At 36.5% G+C, this 25,474-nt stretch overlaps 1 protein-coding gene across 5 annotated transcripts in view; it reads left to right on the top strand.

The window, feature by feature from the left end:
* Nucleotides 1–25,474, top strand: part of SKAP1 (src kinase associated phosphoprotein 1) — a 279,158-nt gene that overhangs the window by 61,890 nt on the left and 191,794 nt on the right. For all 5 annotated transcript variants that reach the window (XR_007149429.1, XM_047845673.1, XM_047845674.1 and 2 more), the window contains exon 4: nucleotides 15,145–15,261. Coding sequence is in view for 4 of the 5 variants with exons in the window: in XM_047845673.1 (XP_047701629.1) it covers nucleotides 15,145–15,261 (117 nt within the window). In the remaining variant the exon portion in view is untranslated. The remainder of the gene's footprint in view (nucleotides 1–15,144; nucleotides 15,262–25,474) is intronic.

Here is a 25,474-nt window from a genome sequence, read left to right as displayed (position 1 = left end):
GACGAATGGTAATATGTATAAGCCCTAGCACAGTACCTGGGCATAGTGAACAGTGAGAAAATGTAGTGTGCATTTACGAGTGTGTTAATGGCAATTCTTGCCCTCACATTTCCACCCAAATTTTCTTATTGGCCCACAGTCACCTTCCTGAATGATGTTTGTTAACGAAGAATGAAACATGGGGAAAATAAAACATAATCCAAATAGTTTATTTTCATGTGGAAGGAACAGAAGTGAAAGAGCTCTTTTAGTGAGCTCAAATATGATTGGAGAATGTGAGAAAAGCTTTTTATTTTTATTTTTTAATAAGACATAGATTCCTTTCACAATTCAAGTCCTGCTTGCTTTAAGAACTTGTTTTTCTACTTAATGTTTCACTTAAAGTTACAAAGAAAATTCACTGGGATCTTTGCTGTAGAGCTTTTACATTTCATGAACCAGGTATCTAAAGCAAGATATTGATCAGATGTTAAACATTAGTTTTACTTTTTGGATATAATGACAGTATGACTTTGTGGCATTAAGCAAACTGATATACTTCATTTTGTTTAGCTTCCCTTTTTGTAAAACAAGTTAATTATCAACAGTTATAGTTTAATCAGATTTGAATTACAAGGTATAATGTTTTTAATTAGAAATTTATTACTGGAAAAACATTATCATGAATAGTAGAAAAATTGCCCACCATGGACCCAGAGTCTTAAGCAAATGACACGATATTTAAATAAAAATTTAAGAAAGACCATATGTAAGTATATATAACAAAAAAATAATTTTTTTAATCCAGTGGTCACTATGAGCCAGTGAAATTTCTTGCCAGCTTGAAGATTCTTTGAGTATCTTCATGAGGGGTGTGGAGAGTTTCTGAGAAAATTATTCAGTATATTTTAATATGAAAAATTTCTACTGTGTGAACCTTAAGAACCCTATTATGAAATGGCAAGCCTATATCCCTTATCAAAGTAAATTGCCTAAAAATATAGTTTGGCATAAGCAACTAATGCAAAGTGAATAAAGAAAATGTTATTATAAAGCCTTATTAACTGTAGGCTTTAAGAGATGTAAGGGGCACCTGGGTGGCTCAGTCGGTTAAGTGTCTGACTCTTGATTTCAGCTTAGGTTATGACCTCGCAGTTTGTGAGATTGAGTCCTGCGTTGGGCTCCACGCTTACAGTGCAGAGCCTGTTTGAGATTCTGTCTCTCCCTGTCTCTGCCCCTCCCCACCCTCTCTCTCTCTCTCTCTCTCTCTCTCTGTCTCTCTCTCAAAAATAAATAAATAAACTTAAAAAAAGGAGATTTAAAAGGCATATCAACTAATGTGTAGACCTCATTTTCATCTTGAGTCAAATAAACTATAAAGAATTATATCTGTGAGAGAATTAGAAATTTTAACATTGAATAATTTATGTTAAGAATCTACTCTTGACTACATCAGAGTAAAAAGCTTTTGCATGGCCAAAAAAACCATCAACAAAAAGAAAGGGCAGCCTCCTGAATAAGACAGATATTTATTTGCAAATCATACATCTGATAAGGAGTTAATTCCAAAGTATATAAAGATACAACTTAATGTACAAAAAACCCCAAACAACTGATTAAAAAGTGGGCGAGGACTTAATAGACATTTTCCAAAGAAGACACACAGATGACCGACTGGCAGGTGAAAAGACGATCAGCTTCACTCATCGTCATCAGGGAAATACAAATCAAAGTCACAATGAGATATCACCTCACACCTGTTAGACTGGTTAGTCTCAAAAAGACAAGAAATACCAAGTGTTGGCGAGGATGTGCAGAAAAGAGAACTCTTACATACTGTTGGTGGGAATGTAAATTTGTGCAGCCACTATGGAAAACAGTTTGGAGGTTCCTCAAAAACTTAAAAATGGAACTACCATATGATCCAGCAATTCTACTTCTGGGTGCTTATCCAAAGAAAACAAAAACACCAATTCAAAGATGTATATGCATCTATGTTCACTGCAGCATTATTTACAATAGCTAAGATATGGAAGTAACCTAAGTGTCCATTGATGGATGAATGGTTAAAGGTGATGAGGTAGATTTATACAATGGAATATTACTCATCCATTAAAAAGAATGAAATCTTGCCATTTGTGACAGCATGGATCGACCTAGAGGGCATTATGCTAAGTGAAATAAATCAGTCAGAGAAAGCCAAATACCATATGATTTCACTTTTATGTGGAATCTAAAACAAATGGGGGCACCTGGATGGCTCAGTCACTTAAGTGTCCAACTTTGGCTCAGGTCATGATGTCACAGTCTGTGAGTTCGAGCCCTTCATGGGGCTCTGTGCTGGCAGCTCGGAGTCTGGAGCCTGCTTCCGATCTGTGTCTCCCTCTCTCTCTGCTCCTACCCGGCTCGTGCTCTGCCTCTGTCTCTGTCTCTCTCTCTCAAAAATAAATAAACATTTAAAAAACAAAAATAGAAAAATAAAACAAATGAACAAACAAAATAAAACAGAAACAGACTCATAGATATAGTAAACAAACTGTTGGTTACCAGAGTGGGTGAAATAGGTGAAGGGGATTAAGAGGTACAAACTTCCAGTTATAAAATAAATAAGTGACAGGAACGTAATGTACAGCATGGGGAATATAGCCAATAATACTGTAATAACTTTGTATGATGACAGATGCTAACTAGACTTATCATGGGGCCCATTTCATAATATATGTAAATATTGGATCACTATGATGTACACTTGAAACTAGCAGGAGATAGTATGTCAATTATACTTCAATTTAAAAAGAATCTATTGTTATTATTTTAGGTGTGACAATGGTGTTATGCTTATATATGTATTTTTAAAGAGTCCTTATCTTAGATATACACTGTGATATTGAAAGATAAAGTAATAGATGTCTGACATAGTATTCAAAATAGTATGGGAGAGGAAGGAAGAAATGGGGTGGGGGTGTATATTAGACCAGATGGATCATAAATTGACTCTGATTGTTGAGGATGGATGATGTGTACATGGGGGTTTATTACACTGTTTTGTCTTTTGTATGCATTTAAAATTCTCATAATGCAAAGATAAAAGAAAAAGAAATCCAGGTTGAGAATTTTTTTAAATGTGACATTATTCTTATATTTCTATTGTAAGAACTAGTACATTAATGCATTAGATATTTTATGTGTCTCGGGCACAAAATACATAGAATAGTTAGCCTTTTTCAAAAAAAAAACCCGCAAGTTTAATGTTTTATGATGGAAAGAGCATGAGTTTTGACATCAGAGGTAAATTTGAATGCCAGCTCCTCTACTTACAAACTGTGTGAGCTATGGCAAGTGACATAACCTCTTCATCTACAAAATGTTGCTAATAATATCTACTTCATAGTTATTGTGAGTTGCAAGAAATTATAATGCTATGACAAACTCAGGGGGAGTGCTTGCTTCCTGGTAGTTACTTACTACACACAAAACCAAAGTATTATTTTTATGTTTCAAAGTAGGTCTATGTGAGTAAATCCATGCATAGAACTTAAACAATATGTACCTCATGTCTTCCCATAAAATTCATCTATTCCAGCTGAACCCTAGTATAGGGCCATGTATATATTTGTGAGGCTTGCATTTAAAGGATGTATGTGCGGGATTTGTATTGGTAGGCACTTCTGAGGTTAGATTGATGAGCTTGCTGCTCTGTAATGTCTGAGACATGTTGAATTGAAGCAAAGATGCCATTTAACTTCTCGTCTCTTACTATCACATACTTGGGGCATGTAGTTATGACAGCTACAAGAAGCAAACCATTAACGCAGCAAAGAAACACCATCTTTGCACTAAAAAAGGAGAAAAGGGTCTCCCTTTGAAGTTGGAGAGAAGTGTTTTTAAATTGATGGAGTGTACGGTGATTTTACTAAGTTTTATTTATGAAAATACTCTTTGCATTCATGCCAGAAGGCTTTAGCACAGTCGTAAGTAGGATTTATACAAAGAAACACAGCCCAAATTTATGACGTGTTTGCAACTGTAAGAAAAAGTCTGAATTTACAATATTTGTAATTTATTGTTAAATATCTTTTCTATCACTATTCCTGGAATGCTAATATTTTATAAACACAAGTGTTGGTTATGAACCTAGAATATCCTAACTTATACTACTTTTTATAAAGAAGTCTTCCAGAATGTTTTCTATGTCTTTGGGGGATTTAATAACGGGAAATGTACACAGGACGAATACTCTTGCCTTTGGCTTTAGCCCGACCTCTTAGCATCAACAATCTTGACAGCTGCTTTTGTGACTTGACTTCCTTTAGGCCTTTCCCCCTTTCCTTTTTTGCTACATTTTATACAAATTAATCTGTAGAAAGTGGATATACACACAAGTTGTTTCTGAAGTTAATTACTGACTTTGATACCTTTTCAAATATTTTACTTCCTATACATCTACTGTTTGGTGCATTTTTTTAAAAAGAGTGCACCAGTATATTTTAAAATTAATACACTGTTTTGTAGCTATTGCCAAAAAGAGTTAAGATTTTTCTTTAATGAAAAGACTAATTTTTTTTTTCTTTTCAATGTTAAAGTTTTCTAAGATTTTTATGTTCTTTCTAAATTCCCTATTCTGGAGTAGATGATATTGAGATGTAAGAAAAAGAATTGAAAAAAATAAAATAAAAAATAAAGCCTATTGTTGGTCAAAAAAAGAAAGAAAAAAGAACTGGATTTAATACAGTTGAAGGAAAAAATCATTGGAATCAGATGCTGCTGCCTTCTGTGTCCTGTACACCATGAGTTATGTGTAAGCATTCCTTAGAATAGGAAAGACTCCAAATAACCTGAATGTCTAGCATTAGGGGACTAGCTGAATAAAGTACGTCACATCCATTTAATGGAATATTACATACAAGTTAAAAGAACATAATGCATATAGATGTGTAACATGTAAAGTTCTCCAAGGCATATTGTTAAATGAAAGGGCAATTTGGGCACACAGTGTACAATTCTCTGTGTGTGTGTACATGTATCTTGCACATGTGCTTGCTTTTTACTCAGGTATAGAATATTTTGGGGAGGATACACATGAATCTATGAACAGTGGTAACCTCTGCTGAGGGGGATATCCAGATGAGCGGAAGAAAGAAGCTTCATTATTCATATCCTTTGGTACTATCTGAATTTTCACCATGTGTATATATTATTTTTAACTAAATATTGGTTAAAATGAGAAATGAGATAAATCTATATATGGTGATATGGAAGAACCTCCAAGATAAATGAATGGGAAGAAAAGTAGATTACAGAACAGGACAAATACTAACATTTGTTTAAAAAAAATCCACTAACACAGACTCTTGTTACATTGAGATAAAAAATTTATGGCACACTCAGAAACCCCCAGAATGGTTACCTCTGGAGAGAAGAACCGAGAGAAGCAAAGGAAAATGCGATTTCATTATATACCTTCCTGTAATGTTTGAAATTTTTTGCTCTGGGCATGTTTAACTTTTTTAAAAATCTAATAAAGAAGTTTACTATAGTTGACAATACTGTATTGTATATTTGGAAGTTGACTAGAGTAGATCTTAAAAGTTCTCATGATAAGAAAAAAAAATTTGTAGCTATGTGAGGCGATGGATTTTGACTAAACTTACAGTGGTGATCATTTCACAAGATATACAAATCACGATTTTGTCCACCTAAAACTAATACAATGTTGTATGTCGGTTATATCTCAATAAAACTGAGGCAAAAAAAAAAAAAAAAAGCTCACAAAATGACCTCGTTTAACACAATAGTGAGCTCTTTTTCAGTAGAATCATGATTTGGTAGTTTCATGTCCGTTCAGATTTTTTTTCCCCTCTCCTTTACTTACTTATTTTTACATTTGAATTTACATCAGGCAGAATCCTGATGATGGTATGAAATAACGGCATTCTCTGTTGTTTAGTGTTTGAGCACTAAACAACAATATATACGTGCAATATATATGTGTGTTAGGTTGGCTTATCACTTAAAAGTGAATTTAACAATAGATAATAAAGTAGTATCATATAATACCCATGGTCATCGATAAAGAACACCTTTCTTACCCCATCTCAGTCTTTTTTTTTCCTTATGTGGTCATTAAAAGTTCATGAAATTTCTTGTTTTTATGCAGATGCAAAGAGTGAAACTGATAAATAAATGACTGCTTTAAGTTTGATTAGTCTGGGAACTTTTGTTGAGGAAAAAAAACATACAAGTGATTTCTCTTGGAGAGTATTTTCCCTGGATAATACAGAAAAGTATGTGAGGAGTAGTTTCTGAACCGAAAGTTTGGGCATAAGAACTAATGTACTTCAGGAATTCTGCTTCTAATGAATTCTCATGTTCTGGACACAAAATATTGAGAGAAATGTGTAATGTGAGGTAAAGTGGAACATAACATTTTTCGCTTTTCTGCTCAAAACTTCTGTGAGTAAGTAGGTTAAGTCTCTGAACTTGAACCCCAGTGAATTTGTTTGATATTTGGAGGCTAAATAATGTGATGGTTGAGCCTAATTATACAGCAGTGATTTTTCGCTGTGCTGCCCATCAACACATACTTCTCTCAGAGACTTGTTTAATAGTTACTGTTTACCAGGATGGCTGAAGTACCACTAATACAGGAAAGGGATGGCTTAGTTATGGACAAGGGAATTATACGATGTGCAAAATGAAGCTTCCAGTTCCTGCTGACTCTTGTGAGGCAAAGAGTAAGAGAACCAACCTTCACACCTACCCTTGTCAGCTGACGTGTACTTACGCAGTCTTGCCAGCCTGACCCGGTTCTTGATCACAGTTCCTCACCAGACGGCATTTTCCTAAACTTAAAATGCAACACCCACTTACCCTCCTTAAGATTTGTGCACTTTCCTCGTGTTAGCGATACCCTAATGAAGAAGCAAAAATAAATTTTAAAAACAAGGAAATGCTCTTCCATGTGAAACTTCCGTTCCAAAAAGGACCAAACATTGAATGGAATTGTTGGTAGTGAGAGATTTTGGTTGTTGATGTTGTTGTTACGTGTTGTTATCATACACGAACACCTCTTTTTGAGGGGGGGTAGGCGTGGGGAGGCTGAACCTTGTCACCCTCTGCCATTTCAGCATCAGTGGTATTGGAGGTCTGTATTACTCAAAGACAACTCACCTTCTCTTCAGTATGTTAAAAGTCATTTCATGTCCAGGAGCACCTGGGGGGCTCAGTCGGTTAAGTGTCTGACTTTGGCTCAGGCCATGAGCTCCTGGTTTGTGAGTTCTAGCCCCGCGTCGGGCTCTGTGCTGACAGCTCAGAGCCTGGAGCCTGCTTCAGATTCTGTGTCTCCCTCCCTCCCTGCCCCTCTCCCGCTCACACTCTGTCTGTTAAAAATAAACAAACACTTGGGGCGCCTGGGTGGCACAGTCGGTTGAGCGTCCGACTTCAGCCAGGTCACGATCTCGCGGTCCATGAGTTCGAGCCCCGCGTCGGGCTCTGGGCTGATGGCTCAGAGCCTGGAGCCTGTTTCCGATTCTGTGTCCCCCTCTCTCTCTGCCCCTCGCCCGTTCATGCTCTGTCTCTCTCTGTCCCAAAAATAAATAAACGTTGAAAAAAAAAATTAAAAAAAAATTAATAAAAAAATAAACAAACACTTAAAAAAAAGTCATTTCACATTTTCAGGCCTGCTAATCTTACCCACAGTCTATTCTTTATTATATGTTGTTTTATTTTTACTCTTTGGATTCTTTTCTTACATCTGATCTTCGCCCTATAGATCATGGAGTTCTATTCTTCTTTAGCAGAAGATACTGGGGTCCAACTGGCCTTACGGTTTCTCTCAAGAAGAAGAGATATGGGTAAACTAACTGGGGTATAATAGATCCTAGAATGCATCAGGACTGGAAGTCGTTGCTAAGGACTACTACAATTTGTTATTTGGGAGAAGGAAACAAAAAAGATGGGAGGAGAGAGCGGGATGAACCAATAGTCATAAAATTGCTGCATTCATATGTAATTACATCTTTTTTGAGGCATTTTCCTACTGTGAGACTTAAAAGATGATAGTGCCAGAAAGGAAGTACATTCTTTAATTAAGCCAGGTCAGAACTGCATTTGGGTGTGGAGTATGTTGGCCCATTTTCTATGAGGCAGGGTCAAAAATACCCAGGATTCAATAAAATCAAACAGAAGATGCTGGAAAAAAATTTCAGTATATTGATAGGACAAAACCCAAAGTTTTCAGTAAGACTTACAAAAGACTATCTTTTGTAAGCATGAAATCCCTGCCAAAAGGTGTTATTTTAAAAATCACTGTAGGGGCTCCTGGGTGGCTCAGTCTGTTGAGCGTCCAGCTCTTGGTTTCGGCTCGAGTCATGATCCCGGGGCTGTGGGATTGAGCCCTGGGTTAGGCTCCACCCTGAGTGGAGGGATTCTTTCCCTCCCCCTCTGCTGGGATTCTGTCTCTCTCCCTCTGCCCCACTCCCCAACTTGTGTTAGTGCTTCTCTCTGTCAAATAAAAAAATATATAAAAAATTAAAATTAAAACCACTGCGACAACACTACTCCAATAAATTTGAACCCGTGAATTGAACCAGCTCCTTCTTCACGAAATCACTGACCACATTTGGCTTTGTTGATCAGTTCAATGCCTAATGTGGTTACTAGCATTACTACTATTTATAATGATTTATACTTTTGATTATAGATTTACTTCACCCAAGTAAAGAAAAAAAAACACTAATTAATAGCATATGCCATAAATCCAAGTCATTGATGGTCATTCAGTATGCTTTGCCTTTGAGTAATGATCATGATTTAGGAAGCATACAGTTTTGAAGACTGTACAGCTCAGTGGATTAGAACAAGAGCTTAGGAATCAGACAACAAGGGGTCAAAGCCTAGCTCTGCCACTTATGAGTCACTTATGTGACTTTAGGTAAGTTATTTAATCTCTGTGTCTCGATTTCTTTATCTGCAGCTTTGAGATAATAACATACCACAGGATTAGCTTGAGAATTAAATGAGATAGTATGTGAAGAATCTTGACCTAGAGCCTGTACCCAGTAAGCCTTCAGTAAGCTGTTGTATTGTTATTCTTGCTATAGCTTTCTCCTGTAAGTCAAAGCATGTGGAGAATTCAGTTGAATAGCTTCATAATAAGAATTAAACACTGAAAAATATAGTGGTCCAAGGAAAACAGAACTATGAACCAATAATTCCAGGTTATGATCGCCTGGTTGACATATGATAAATGCGTTTATTTTACATTGTATTTATCCATATATACCAAATACTTAGGTTTACATGTTTTGAATTCTGTCAAAGTCTCATTACTATTGAAAATATTCTAACCCAGCAGGCTCCATTTTAGTACCAGTTGAACGATAACAGTAGTAGATAGAATGTGTTATTATAAAGCCAGAATGATTGCTGACAGGCTATAATTTGCTTTATGAAGTGTGCGTTGTCACATATACAATTATCTGGTTTGTATTTGTTGCTGCCAGCCCTCCAGTTTGTGAATGTCCAGAAGTTATGCCTTATGTGAAACCTAAAAAGGGTTAAAAATCTCAGCGTTTTCTGGTGGGGGAGGGGTAGGAGCAGGAAGGTTCACTTGGTGGCTACCTTTTTTTTTTTTTTCTTTTTTAAGAACTAGGATGATGCTACACACTGCAGCCCACCCTACTGGTCAAAATGAAAAACTGCATCATAAAAGACCACTTTTTAGAAGGAGGGGGAAAAAAAAACTTTTCCGTTTGTTCCCCTGGGTATTTTCCTGTCCAACCCCCCACTGACAGGTGTAGTTCATTTCTGAAATATTATTAAGCTATGCTGCACTTTTGGTTGTTGGATTCACAGATGTTGTAGTGACTGTGCTGTAAGCGTCTAAGCAATTTGATTCCATTTCTAATCATTTGGACTGCTATTCTCTGCAATGATATCCCTAAAAGTTCTTAAGAAGGCTGTTATTCTCAGCATGTTGAAAATAATACAATTAGTAAACAGTATCATGAGCTAAAAAACTTAACGTTAAGCTCAATTTATTTCTTGTACATTCAAGATCTAGTTGGAGCAGCTTTTTAAAAGAATGATAAATGGGAACTTTCTTTACCTGACCTATCATTTGTTCTGTAGACTTAATGACATTCAGTACTATTACACTCACTGCCAGGGCCTTGGGGGAAAAAAAGAATATTTATACATTGAGTTATGGCTAGATGTTGGGGGGCGGGGGATGGCCAGGAAGTCAGGCTGCTTCGAATGGAGAAGAATTTGAGACCTTCACTACACATGGATTAATCACAAGGACTAACCACGTAAATCCAAATGGATATTTAGAAATCAGTGAAGCTTCTAAGATGTTCTGTGGGAAACACCATACATTTTCTAATGCATGAGTGTGTGCAAAATGTTATCTAATTTATAACACAAGTGTTGACAGAACTTTAGCTTTGGTGTTGCAAATGGGCTCAATAACATATTTACATGTGAGGAACATTTCACATATATGGGCACATATGTACCCAACCTATTCTAGTTGGTGTTATATTCAATAACTTAGGTGAATGGTTATAATAAGGAATAATAAGCAGCAGTGTTTCTAATCTTACCTTAGTTCAGCTTTGGGAACTGCATTACCATTAAATTGGTCTGTGAAAACCTGGCAATATTAATGCTATGAAGCATGAAAACTAACTGGATTTGGATCAGGGACCTTTATTTATAGCATTTTCTTTAGGATTTATTAGTTTAAAGAGGGAGCTGTGTGTCTCATGGGTTCTTAAATATTAAATAGAGTCAGAAGTCGTGTGTTCCTTTCCAACAGCAACAATAAAAACAAAGAACAAAAAATTGCAGACAATTCTACATTAATTTCAATTTCCTGATTTTATCCAGAGGTACTTAGTGAAGTGATAGCAAACCCTAGGAATTTTGAACCACACCATAGAAACAGTTGGTTGCAGACGTGAATAAAGTCTTTATAATAGAGCTCACAATTAATTAGAAGTAAAAGATGATGGCTTCATACTAACGTGGAAAAACCATTGAGCCTTTACATGTTGAATAAGCAAACATATACTTATATGTTTTATCTATTTGTTAACTGTCATGTTACTTTTTATGCTTAAACTGCTTTCAGTCTGTTTTCAGTTCTTTGGTAAAGTTGTCATTATGGCCTGTTTTCGTCCCTAAATAGTACCTGTAAGTTAAGAATCAGATGGGTTTGCTATGAGTCAAAATAGTTACAAGGGGAACATCATCATGGTTCATTTTTTCCCCCTGTTTTATTTGGAATTGAATTAGGAAATGAAAGTTTTTAGCAATCTAATTCACTTCTCCATAAAGTTTATGGAGCAGCAACAGCTGGTTGAATCCATGGCAGAGAAAAGCCAACTTCTAGTGGCCAAGTTATTGTTTCAGAGTTTTGGGGGGGGGGGGGGTGGGACTCATTAACTGTTAATGAAAACACAGGGAATAAAAACAAATAGCACAGAAACCCTAGCAAATAATTACCTCACACCTGACACAAAGCTGCTTTATATTTCTGCTCCAAACTTCAGAAATTCCCAACTTATCATTCTATGGAGCATGGATGAAATTGAGTTTGACTCTCAGGAACGAACAATAGAGAAATCATCCCCCTTATAGGCCCCTCAGCACGATACTCAGAGGAGAACTGCCATTGAATATACTGAGGAGAGTATCCGGTGCCCAATTCTTACGACACTTAGGGTAGAGCAGCAAATTACCAGCTAATAGCAGATGAACACTTGATATAGTTTCCCCAGATCTTGTACAGAAATACAAAGAAAAGGGACCAGAGGTGGTGGATGTGATTAATGGAGATATTGTGTGTTAGAATATATATCTGTGTAGAAATATATTGATTCTGAGCAAGTTGCAATGGGAAAGTGTGTCTCTAGTGGCAAGGGGTCTTGCTTGTGAGAAAGCCACTCTAAGCAGATGGAGTTCTAAGCCCTAATTGTAGAGCTGCTGAATGGAAGTGTCTGTCACTATAGTTTGTGATCATTTATGTCTGATCCCACTGGACAACGGTAGTGGCCACTTGGAACTGCGATTCTCAGAGCTGCAGATGAATCCAGCGACCACTTGCGGTTATGTTTTAAGGAAAAATGATGTTCTAAACTTAAACAAATCCAAAATGACCACAGTAATTGCTGGTTCTCCTATAAAACTTTTCACCCATGCATCTTGAGTAGTTGTAATCATTTTAATTACACGGGAGTGTCTATTTATATACTGTTATAGGCTTTTTTCTGTGTGTGCCCAAGGGAGTTGGGCCACTTGATGTGACACTAAAAACACTTCTAGCAACATTTCCATCATCAGGGACTAATTATGCTTGGATGTAAAACATATTTTTAAGTGTTTCCCCCACCACAACCATTTTTAGTACTGACCCAGGCTCTGTTTTTGCTGCATCGAGTTGTATACCTTTGCTGTTGATACTTTACAAAAGCATGGCCTTATATTTGGCACAGGAATGGCTGCTAAAAGCCCCCCTTGGGTAACTATGTCCAGAAACCAGAGGAACCACATGGAAGTGACTTTTCCATTTGAGGTTGATAAATCAAATACCAAATTCAGGCAGGTATTTTGGACGAGATTTTTTTTTTAAGTTTATTTATTTTGAGAGAAACAGAGAAAATGTGAGTGGGGGAGGGGCAGAGAGAGAGAGGGAAAGAGAGAATCCCAAACAGGCTCCATGCTCAGCACAGAGCCCAATGCGGGACTCCATCTCACGAATTGTGAGATCATGACCTGAGCCAAGATCAAGAGTTAGATGCCTAACTGACTGAGCCACCCAGGCGCCCCTGGATGAGATTTTTTAAGTGGAGACTCTAAATCCAATTGAATTGGATTCTGGAACAGAAAAAGAACATTAGTGGAAAAACTGGTGAAATCCAAATAAAGTCTATAGTTTAGGTAATAGCAGTGTACCAATGTTAATTTCTTGGTTTGGACATAGCCTAGTTATGTAAGAAGTTGACATTGGGAGAAGTTGGGTGAAGGGTGTGCAGGAACCCTCTGTACTATCTTTGCAATATTTACAATAAATCTAAAATTATACCAAAATAAAATTTTCATTTAAAATACAACAAAACAGGGGGCCCAGGTAGCTCAGTCAAGCGTCCAACTCTTGATTTCAGCTCAAGTCATGATCCTAGGTTTGTGGGATGGAGCCTGTTTGGGATTCATTCCCCCACCTCTCTCTCTGCCCCTCTCCCCCACTCGTGCACTCTCTCTTTCTAAAATTAAAAAATTATGCGATCTTCAGATCGCATAAATCTTTCACCTTTTACTAAAATTAAAAAATTAAATAAGTAAGTAATTAAAACACAACAAAACAAAGCCCCTCCTGATCTGCTTATTAAAAAAAAAAAAAGTCTGGAATGCTAGAATATGTAAGAGTAGTTTTGCAAATTTCTGAAGCCAGCAGAAAATTGAGTCTAGAACGATAGTTGATAATGTTCAGTATATCCTACAAATGTTAAATTTTGCTTGGCAACCCAAACTGCTACTTCTTTTTTTTTTTTTTTTTTTTAATGGATTTTGGTTTGGCTCAAATTTTTAAAATTCCTTTAACCTCACAGCTCACTTTCAGGTTACTTGCCAAAGCAGCCCATTAGGTTGTATTGATAATATAATTTCAGTGGATTTGTAGTGATGTAAAATTTGAGTCATTTAACCTTCAGTCCAGGTTTTGAAAATTTTTCTGGTTATAAAGGCGAAATTTCGCAGTGATACTTTAAGCATAACCGTAATCAGCTTTGTATCCTCATCAGTAGCCTAATAAAGGAGAGCATTTCTTCTGGCTCTGACCAGCAACTACTGTGTGAGGTGCTGGTGGTGGGTGCTGTTGTCTTGTTTTAAACTTTTCTTTTCCACAATAAAGCCCATAGTTTATTTCTAAAGTCCTGTATATGCAGGTGTTCAACTCAGTTATGGACAAGCTACCTACCATTGAGTATTCGTAGAGGAGTCTAGATACGATCATCTAATTTATGGAAAGAGAAGGCCACAGCCATTCTCTTTTCATCATTTTATATCCTCCCTATCCTTCCAGTTTAATTGTAGGAAATAAACCTTTAAAGTGAGGCAATACAGATTCTATGTAGGTTGTTTGGTTTCACTGCTCCCTCGTTGAAATCCAGGGCCAAAACTCTACAGTGTTTACGGAGATTAGCATTGGTGATTTCCTTTGGAAATTAGTATTTGAGATAATATTAAATTCAGTTGAAAATCCCCTTTTCATGTTTGTGAAATGAACTGAGCAGCTGTTGGTGTCCTTTTATCAGCACACTGTACCTCTGTTTGGGGGATTTTAAGGAAACCATTTGCAATGCAGAGTCTTTTCTTCCGGTTTCTGAATGATCGAACATCTTCCATCTGAACCTTTTAAAGTATCATAATAGCGTGGGCCACTTCTACAAAATATAATCCAATGTATGTTGAAAACACCCAAAAGGGATTAGCATTGTTTTAATTGCATAATTCAGTATTGCATATACATTACCTTTCATCAAAGCCATTTTACAGAACAAACATTACCTTCTTAGGGCTTTTAGAATTCCTAAGAGGTTGGTTGCATGGGCTGTAAGCTAGAATTATAAAGAGAGAACTTTCTTAAGATTGCAAAACAAGTAGTGATTTAAATTGGAATAGAATCCAGCAAAGTCTAGGTTCTCTCTGTTTTTAAGGCTCTTAGTTTTCAGAGAAGGGAAGAATACTGGCCTTGTTACATTATATTATGTATAGGTTAACCCTTTGTGTGATTTATTCTATCCTATTTGGAAATATATAGAGAAACAGGCATTCAGAGTAAAGGCTGTAATTAATGGAAGACAAGTAAATACGAATGCATATTTATATAGCTGTGTTCTCATTTTAAGTGTGATGGAGAAGTTTCTTACTGGTGGCAAGAGGTCTCCCCACTCTCTGATAACCGTTTCTAAGTTCTAGTTAGTTGAATGGAAAATTTCCCAGCCAGGTAAGTTGGTTCTTATTTATTTTTTTCTCATATGTTAATGGATAGTGGCCATGTTATCTTTTGGGGTTTGGGGGTGAATGGCAGAAGAAATCTACGAAGACCTTTATAAAGATGTCCCAAGTGTGACCTGACTTTTGTCCTTTTTTATCCCTCAGGGGGAGACCAAGCTGAAAGTTTCCTTGGACAGGACAGCTCTGATGATAACCATAGTGGAACTCATGGCCCCTCTCTCACATCAGATGCACCTTTTTTGCCTGATTATCAGGATGAGGGTGAGTGTCATCTTCCTGGATCTTGGGTTGACCGCACTTTGTTACTTTTTGTCTTGGTGTCTTTGCCTTTTGTCATTTTGAACCAAGCTGACTTCAGTGAGTTTTCTGTATTGGTAATCACTAGTTTGCAAAGAACAACTATTTGTTTAGTTGTGGTGCTGATCCTCCTAGGTAAGTCAATACTTCTGAAGCTAATGTAGTTAGGGAAACATTAATTCCATGCTGGAGCAGGAAGACGTCGTTATTGATCTTTTTATAAGAACTGTAGCTCAAAAGCTAAGAGGGCATTTTAAGATTACCCAGTTCACCGTCTTACAGCTTTCTTAGTTTCACAGTGTTGCATGAGAATTGGAGCTTTCATTTGGTGATTATTGGATTATTGATTTGTTGTGGATTATTTGAGACCCTTGAACCGATAATATTATAGTAAGATACGATTTTTATCCATGCTTCTCACCTATCCCTCTCTGACCATATTGGTGTTATTCAAAGGGAAGTGGAAGCCACAAGAACCACAATGTAAATCTTCATGGAGCATTCATTTTCCTTGAAGATTTGGGAATGAGAGGAGTTAAATAATTCAACTGTTACAAACATTACTTTTATATTAAATTTTATATTACATTGGTATGTAATAGAGTGGGATGCAAAATATGCATTAATTTTTAAGATACATGAATATAAAAATTTTGTCTTAGTGGCTGCTAGTTTCTGGCTGAGGCTCAGATATCCCAAGGGTGGGGGTTCACTGTGCCTCTTCTGGCATCTGGCCACTTGAACAGACGGTTTGATCATCACTGATGCACACGGTTATCTTACCAAAGCCTCTCTTGTGCCTTTTCAGTGGGGGGAAAAAGGTAGAGATGCTACTAAACTGAATATTAAATTGGAATCATATTATTCACTTAGGGATTGGGAGTAAAGTTGGTAAACTATTCCTTATTTCTCTTCATTAGCCTGTAATCTTTTATTTTTCTGTCAGATTTCCCTATGACTTTGGCATTTGCCAAGAGTTCACAATCCCTAATTCCTTTCTCTTTTCAACATATCCATTAATTCTTTTTTTTTCTGAAGCTTTTATTTAAATTCCAGTTAGCTAATATACAGTGTGATATTAGTTCACTTATCCATTAAATCTCATTTCATTTAGCCCATTCGACAGTTCATATTTTCTCCACATCAGAACTATGAATTCCATTGTGCAGAAACATTTTATTTTGCTTGAGATTTGTATACTAACGCAGTTAGTAATACCCAAGTTTTAGAAATTGGGGCTTACAATTTAGGATCTGTATATTGACTCAAGTATTACACTTAAAAACATTGTTTGGATTGAAAGCTTAATAGTTGCACTGGTGGTTTATTATAATTTTAGAAAATTAACAGTGCAAACATTAAACAAACCAACCTTCCATTTGTTTTTGATTAACCTAATGCTTGACAGAATTAGAACAGTAGCACCTCATTAATCCATAGGTCACTTATTTGGTACTTCCAACTTTCCCAAACACAGCTGAGAACACAATAAGTTAGCCAGAAAGACCTCTAAGTGGGAATAGATGTTCCCAAGTGCTGTGTTAACACTTACATATCATATTCTTGGGAAGACCCCGGAGGCCCTCACTGGGATTCCTCTTCTTACAAATTTCCTTTTTTTTTTTTAAGTTTATTCATTTATTATTTCAGAGAGAGTGAGAGAGAGAGAACATGTGCGCACACACCTCCACAAGAAGGGGAGGGGGAGACAGAGAGGGAGACACAGAATCCGAAGCAGGCTCCAGGCTCTGAGCTGTCACTACGGAGCCCAATGCAGGGCTCGAACCCAGGAACTGTGAGATCACGGCCTGAGCCAAAGTCAGACACTTAACCGACTGAACCACCCAGGTGCCCCTCCTCTCCTTACAAATTTATAACCATTACCATGTTTTGATTTCTCAACCCACAGTAGGTTGAAACATCAAGTTAGAAGAAGGGGCACTTTAGAGGCATCAATTAAATAATATGGAGGTGAGAAACAAGAAAACAACTAAAAACTTATACAGAAAACAAAATCTGTAAAGAAATAAAATTTATATAGGAACTTAAAAACACTGGGGCCATATCATACTGTAGAAATAAGTGGCCCAAACTAAGAGCTCAGTGCCTTAATAAAGTAAAACTTTTTTAGCTAGCATTTATTGAGCACTTACTGTGTGCCTTGCATCTGTGTTCTAAGTACTTTGCATATATCACCATTTAATCCTGTGAAGAGCCCTAAGAGGTAGATATTAGGATTAGCCTCATTTCACAGAGAAGGAAACGGAGACCCAGGGAAGTTAACTTATCTAAGATCACACAGCTAGTAAGCAATAGTGCCAGGATTTATACCTATGCAGTCTAGTTCTAGAACCTCTGCTTTTAACCACTCTACTATCTTTACCACTCTCCTTATCTATGTTGGAGATAAAGATAAAGATGATGGATTAATGTCTCAGACATTTTGGGGGCACCTGGGTGGCTCAGTCAGTTAAGCATCTGACTTCAGCTTAGGTCATGATCTCACAGTCTGTGAGTTCAAGCCCCGCATTGGGCCCTGTGCTGGCATCTCAGAGCCTGGAGCCTGCTTCAGATTCTGTGTCTCCCTCTCTCTCTCTATCCCTACCCTGCTCGTGCTCTGTCTCTCTCTGTCTCAAAAACAAATAAACATTAAAAAAAAATGTTTCAGACATTTTGGTTAAGACTATACAGATACGGAAAGTTTGCTTAAAAGTAGTTTCATTAAAAATAGTTGAAATTGGGGCGCCTGGGTGGCGCAGTCGGTTAAGCGTCCGACTTCAGCCAGGTCACGATCTCGTGGTCCGTGAGTTCGAGCCCCGCGTCGGGCTCTGGGCTGATGGCTCAGAGCCTGGAGCCTGTTTCCGATTCTGTGTCTCCCTCTCTCTCTGCCCCTCCCCCGTTCATGCTCTGTCTCTCTCTGTCCCAAAAATAAATAAACGTTGAAAAAAAAATTAAAAAAAAAATAGTTGAAATTAAAAAAAAAAATAGTGTTAAAAGAAGTAAACCTAGTATCTGGAAAATTCCAAGGTGGAAACTTTGCTCCATAATAGTTCCCCATAAGAGAGGAGCTAACTATATTAGTAATATTAAATTCTTACTTCATTGATTTTAATTTATAGTTTTGTGCCTAAAAGTTAAGAGAATTCTCAAAAAAAAAAAAGAGAATTCTCAAAGGGACACAGTCAATGCCAGAGGTAGGAATAGATTGTTTATGTGTTAGAAATTTGATTGTAGGATGTTGAAATAATGTTTATTTTAAAATATTTTTTTAATTTCACTTTTTTAAAGTTTTTATTTAAATTCCAGTTAGATAACATACAGTGTAATATTAATTTCAGGGGCACAATGTAGTGATTCAACACTCCCACGCAATGCCCAGTGCACATCACAAGTACACTCCTTAATCCCCTTCATCTGTATCACCCACCCCCACCCCCCCTACCCCCCCCCCCCCCCGTAACCGTCAGTTTGTTCTCTTTAGGTAAGAGTCTATTTCATGGTTTGCCTCCCTCTCTCTTTTCTTTTTTTTCCTTGCCATTTGCAATGACGTAGATGAAGCTAGAGAGTATTACACTAAGCAAAACAAGTCAGTCAGAGGAAAACAAATACCATACGATTTCACTCATATGTGGAACCTAAGAAACAAAGGAGCAAAGGGGAAAAAAAGAGAGGGAGATAATGTTTTAATATGAGTTTCTGCAAAGCACTGAAACCAGCACAGTACCTGAGTGCCTGATGCATAGTGGGCACGATAAATGTTTGTTTCCTTCCCCTAAAAAGTAAAGATACATATATTTCCTGTGACATTAAGGAGATTTTAAAGATGTTAAAATTTTCAGTAAATGCTATATCCTAGACATAACTAGATTTTACCATTATTGAGAACAGTAACATTTGATATGCTACTTATTCATTATTTTAAATACTTATTTAGAGGTTACAAGGTACTACCAAGGCACTGTGCTAAGCAGTAAGTGAAATATGCAGTAAAAAAATCAGACATAGTCCCTGTCCTATGGAGTTTACCATCTCATTGGGAAAACACACTGTTATGAGCAGACAAATGAACAAATATAAAAATGTCTTCATTTGCTGGGGAAATAGCTAAGGTGATCCTTTAGGAAGAAAAGATATTCTTTGACTTTTTTGTTGTGTCCGTTGTTTTAGACTTTTGGAACTTTATATCTTTGTTAGAAAATGAAATGTCACTGTTAAAATATTTCAGCTTTGTTGAATTCCACCTCCAGCCAGAGCAGTATCCTAAATGTACAATTATAAAAGGACACACGGTCTGACCCATCCACCCATAACGTCAGTGTGAGAAGCAATAACCATGGTGCGTGTTGTGTTTGGATCATGCTTTTGTGAAGGCTACAAAGAGCTCTAGAAGCATATAGAAACCTGGCCAGGTGCACAGCTCAAAAAAAAAAAAAAAAAAAGAAAGAAAGAAAGAAAAGAAAACCAAGGTTACAGGCTAAACCATGCATAAAAATGAGAGCATGTTGCTCCCTAATCACAATTTCTTCTCCTTTTCCTTTGCAAATGCCCTCAATCTGAGAACAGCAGGCTATACCCTGTGGAGAGACACCCACAAATAAGAGCATAGTCACAGCATGGGAATGAAAACTTACTAACAAGTAATAACATTTAGATTTCTAAACCTAAGGAGGCGTAGTTTCTACCATATTGAAGTTTACTATGAAACACTGGATATAATTAATGTACAAAAGCCAGCCAGCTATGAAGCTCAAGATCTAATTGCTTTCATTGTCCAAAATATACGATGGATTTTAATGTGTCCATAAAATTATTTCATTAGTGTACATTTTTAAAAGATAAGTGTACGTATATATATTTTTTGCAGATCAGTTGGGGAAGGTACTCTATAAACAGGGTATAGTGACTCCTTCTGGAAGAAAAAGAAAAAATAAAATTATTTTCTGGGAGAAGAAACCCAGAGTCTGTAACGGTATATTATTTATTATGTATTATGTATTATCACATTCTAATTAAAGAAAAAGGAATGAATGGATATTGGACAAATAAATCTGGAAAGAAGTAAGAAAGAATGTTTTTAGAGTTTAGTTTTACATCAGGCTGTCAAAAGTTAGAGAAAGTTCTTATTCTCCAGTGAAATGAAAAATAGAATCAGAATTGTTAAATAGCTATAACCGTTTTTGGAGAAGAGTAATAATGAATATGTGAAAACCTGTTTTTGATCAATTTGTTATATGCTACTTGATTTCAAAGAAACTGCAGACCCATTTAACAGAGGCCATTTTCAACTCTAGGCCCCTTTTGAAAGGTACATTAGAAAATATATAGAACATCTTGAAAATGAAGAGAATCCGTCTTTCACAGCTTTATGTTTAGCGCTTTCCTTGTTTTTACATTTCTGTTTTCATTTTAGTTCTGAAATAGAAGTCTGTTTTTGGATTTGATGTTATGAACAACAGTAGACTAGCTTTTGTTGATCCTCGTGTGTTTCATTTCTATAGTAATAGGAAGAGAATAGTATTTTAATATCTTCCCTAATGGCAGGAAGAATGTATTTTCAATAAAACTGTATTAGTATTGTGAAATAAAAATGGACTTAATTTATTGATTAGACTTTTTTGGCTGGAGTTCATGTTTGTCTTAAATTTCATTGTACCAAAGTTAGAATCATGCCGTCTGGGAGTCGGAAAGGATGATAGTAGCAGGAACCATTTATTGAGCACTGTGCTACCCTAAGTGCTTGTTGTGGATCATCTTGTTTAATTCTCAAACCAGCCTAAAGAGGTTCCTGTTATCCCCATTTTACAGGTAAAAAAAGAAAAATTGAGGTTTAGAGAAATTAACTACTTGGCCAAGAATGGAGTACCCAATCCACCGGTAGAGGGTGGAGGTAGGGTTCCAATAGAGTGCTGCATTGTGAAGAGTTTTGGTTAGCTGCATAGTTTTCCTCTGAAACACCCATTCTTAGGGGCTTTACATATCATTCTCCTTATTGCTTTTATTCCACCAAATATAGTGTTCATTTACAAAATAAACGTTTTCAAAGCTAAAACCTATCCTCTAAATACCACTTCAACTGCATCCTTTGATATGTGCTACTTTCATTATAATTGACAATTCCTTTCTAAGTGTTTTGTAATTCCTTTGATGATATCCTTTTAAACCTACGTGTTATTTAGAAGCGTGTGCACACGCACGCGCGCGGCGTGTGTGTGTGTGTGTGTGTGTGTGTGTGTGTGTGTGTGTTTTCCCAGTTTTTATTTTGGTTTGTTTTTAGTTTACAGGGATTTTTAAACCTGCTTTTCTATTTTGAAAAAATAGTCTAAGAACATATATTATAGTCTTATAGTCTAAGTCTAATATAGTCTTATAGTCTAATATAAGAACATATATTATGTTCTTATAGTCTAAGAACATATTATTTAGATTCTTGGGACTTTGTTGAGATTTCTTTTGTGGCCTGGTAATGATCAATTTATGCTTATGTGCTGTGTGGCTCCCCCAGTATTTATTTAACACACTCACTATTTTTATACTTATAAATAGTATTCTTCAAATCTTTTATATCCTGGCTTTTCTTTCATCTGCTGAAAGTTTGGCATTAAAATCTCCAATTATAGTTGTAGATTTATCCATTTTTCTGTGTTTTGCTTTACATTTTCAAGGTCATGTTATTAGATACTTATAAAGACCTGTAATTTGTTTTAAAAGGTTTCCTCTTATTGAACTGAAATCCTATCTCTAGAATTTCCATTTATTAAGCTAGTCTACTCATAGCACCCCTGATAGACTTTCCGCTCAAGGAGTAAAAAAAAAAATGTTTGTTCACAAGCCACTTTGAGACCCCTGTTGCTCTGAGTCATGTATGAGGCCTGATTTTGGCATTAAATCATGTTGTGTCACAGAATAAATAAACTGCACATCTTACAGTGTTTACTGAGGTATGTGAATTAACGACGCAGTGGTTAGCAGTAAGTGACCGTACTGATCAGGTAAATCTTAGGCCAAATCCTGCTGATGACTTTGGAAGAAAATGTGCATATCTTAGGGCTGCTCTACTTGGAACGTTAGAGACCTATTGCAGGCTCCGTCATTGGTACCCTAGTAGGTGGAGAGAGTTAATGGCCTAAATACAACAAGTTATTTGCTTCCTTCTCACTGATAGGGTCAAGCCCACCATTTTTGTCTGTGTGTGTGTGTGTGTGTGTGTGTGTGTGTGTGTGTGTGTGTTTAGTTACATAAACTATATGAAGATATTTAGAATTTTTAGTTCCTTTTTATTCTATGATGTGAAAATAATGCATATGACTCAAAATAGTCGCTCTCCGTATTCAAATATGTAAATAAATATATGTGCATATATACATGCATTCAAACGGTATTTATCTCATTTTCTTTTTATTCTTCAGACAGTTGCTTTCATCTTTGCTGCTCACAGGTATATTTTTCTTTAGTAAAGGCACATGACTCCTGTCAACCCTGATGGAGTTTATGTGTGTGTGTTTATGGTACGCACTGTGGAAGAATGCAAAGCTTCCTTCCTTCCACATCTGTGTTTTTGGAGCCAAAGAACAAATCCTACTGTAAAACACATACTTTCATAAGCATGGTATTTGTGAACAAGTTTCTGTTGGCTTCAGGTGAGTCCGTCAGATCAGATCATTGGGAGAAATTAAGGACTCAATGTTGAGTTAACTGTGATAAGGGTAAGTAAGCTGTCACTCAGGATCACAGTGGCCTCCTTCATGAAGATAAATGTCTTATTAGATCGAAGACATCATGTCGTTTATATAGTCTGGTATAAATCACAGATGAAGATGACAAACTGGGTTTCAAAGTTGACAGTAATTTATATAACTTAAACAAATGATTACCAAGGATTATACATGTTTTGTGAAGAATAAAAAAACAATAACAATTATCTGTCTATGAACAACCCATTTTTCATTCTTCAGCCTGGCATGTTGGGCTGTTAGTGCATGTTTAAAGTCTAACCTTCTGTCCAGTACCCAGTAAAGTATTCTTTCGTGTGTTGATGGCTGGATATCTTCCGTAATGCTTTTTTTCACTATAATATACTCTATAGAGTTAACGCAAAGTTTTATATAGAATAATGGCATTTTACAGCTGGAAGAGGCTTGGTAATCACCTAATCTAATCTCTGTTTTACCAAAGAGGAAACTAAATTCTAAAGAGGCTAAATTCCTACATTTCATGTCTAGCAAGATAGAACCAGGATGGAAACCAAGACCACCGCCTGGGAGTGGCCTTCCCAGACCCACACTACACACCTTCCCTCACCTGCATGATCTCAACAAGCTTTTCAGAGCAGTCCCCAACAGCTTTGCAGGAGACTTGATCATGGCTCTTAGGCTATTTCTTGCAAGTTCTTCAGACACACAGGTGTCTCTCTGGCCTTTGTATGTTCTTATTCTCTTCCCAGAATGATTTGGGGGTATTACATTTTATAAAGAATCCCAAAGAGTTCCATAGATGCTAGCAGTTATAACGATGAGAAGCATACTATCAGCCTCTGAATTGATTTGACATAGAACTAATTAGTTATCTTTTTTTGGCCTTTTTGTCCATGTTATAGATTTTAATATACTGCCAATGAAGAGTTGGCTATTGAATACCTATACTGAATGTCCTTTTATTCAGTCATGAGTTTAGAGACTGTGTGGAGGATACAAAGAGGAATAACATATGATCCCTTTCCTAAGTGAGCAAATAATCTAGTTGAAGAGAAAAGATTAGACTCCCCCACAACAAAGTATACAGTACATAATCAAGTGCTGATTATCAGGGACAGAATTTGCAGGGGGAAAAAAACACAATTGGTTAGACTTGCAAGCTTGGAAGAAAGTCAAGATAATATTTGGCCTGTGCTGTGGCCAAAGTGTTTTTAGAAGTCGATTCCAGGCTGGGAGTGTGCACAGAAGTCCATTCTCTGAAAGGTCAAACCTTTATTGAGCTTCCACTATAATTAGGGGCGAAATAACAGTGGCCATTTTTAAGTGCAAACAGTTTATTTTTAAGTGAGTGACGTGGCAAATGAGATTAAGCCTTCTCATACTGCCTTGAGTATTCTTTGTCTCTCCAACTTGGAGTTCTCCAAATTCTAAAAAGAGTCAGCAACTCTAATGGTAATGTGAAAGTTCCAGCATATGGTTATTGAAGATGTGTGTGTGTGGTCATTACAGTGGTGGTAGCATGATACGCCATGTTTTGGTTGCTAATGTAACATATTTATCGAATTGATATATAAATCAATCAGAAGTGGGGAGGGCTTATGTATCTTTGTGTGCTGTTTATTAGAAAATCTTATATACCATGCTTAATTACCTTGCTCTTAGAATCTGTAAATGCATTATAATTAAACATAGCATCTGCCTTATAGATGAACACTGAATCACCTGAGAGTTAGCTAACTGACCTAGGACAATCATGTCTAAAGCTCAGGAATTCTATACTCTCAGGTGTGATATAGATACATGTACTTAGTTTATGTAAGTATACAGTTATATTTATACTCTTTCTATTCATATATATTTTTTCAACTCTTCATGCTTTGGTGATCTTTGTTTTTCAGCTGTCCGTAAATTCTTTGGCCTGTCATAGAACTCTGACTTTTCAAGTAAAAGTAAATGTTAGTAATGCTGTTTAAAACAACGTGAAAGCACCTGTTAATCTAGAACATTATGTTCTACTAGGAAAAGATTGTTGAATTCACAGATCATTTTACACTTAGGCTCTAGATTGCCTTTCTGACTTTGAGTGACAGCCTTTTTTTCTGCTGGGCCCTACGTAGCTTAAGCCCAGATACACTAGTCTAATAGGAAAGAAAGATTATACAGAGTAGTTTCTCTGGCTTGTAAAATTGGGATTTATAGGGGAATTGTTCCTTAATGGAAAGTTTTCACTTATAGAAGCCTTTATCCAATTTATAGATCCATTTCTATAAAACTTTAGGGTATAACTTATATGGCACAGTATATTTTAAAGGAGTGCTCTGACAGATAAACATTGTTGCTGTGGTTAATTTTATAATTAAGTTATTTTATAGTAATACTCAGATTTTTTTTTTAATCAACAGCACATAGGGTTAACTGGGATCGTGAGCTCTTCTCTCTACCAATGATCATTATCATCATTGAAAGACATTTATGAATGCCCAAGA

This window comes from Prionailurus viverrinus, unplaced genomic scaffold (assembly GCF_022837055.1).
Source record: "Prionailurus viverrinus isolate Anna unplaced genomic scaffold, UM_Priviv_1.0 scaffold_35, whole genome shotgun sequence".
NCBI classification, from domain to species: domain Eukaryota; kingdom Metazoa; phylum Chordata; class Mammalia; order Carnivora; family Felidae; genus Prionailurus; species Prionailurus viverrinus.
The sequence above is the reverse complement of the archived record's forward strand: the minus strand, read 5'-3'. Positions and strand labels throughout refer to the sequence as shown.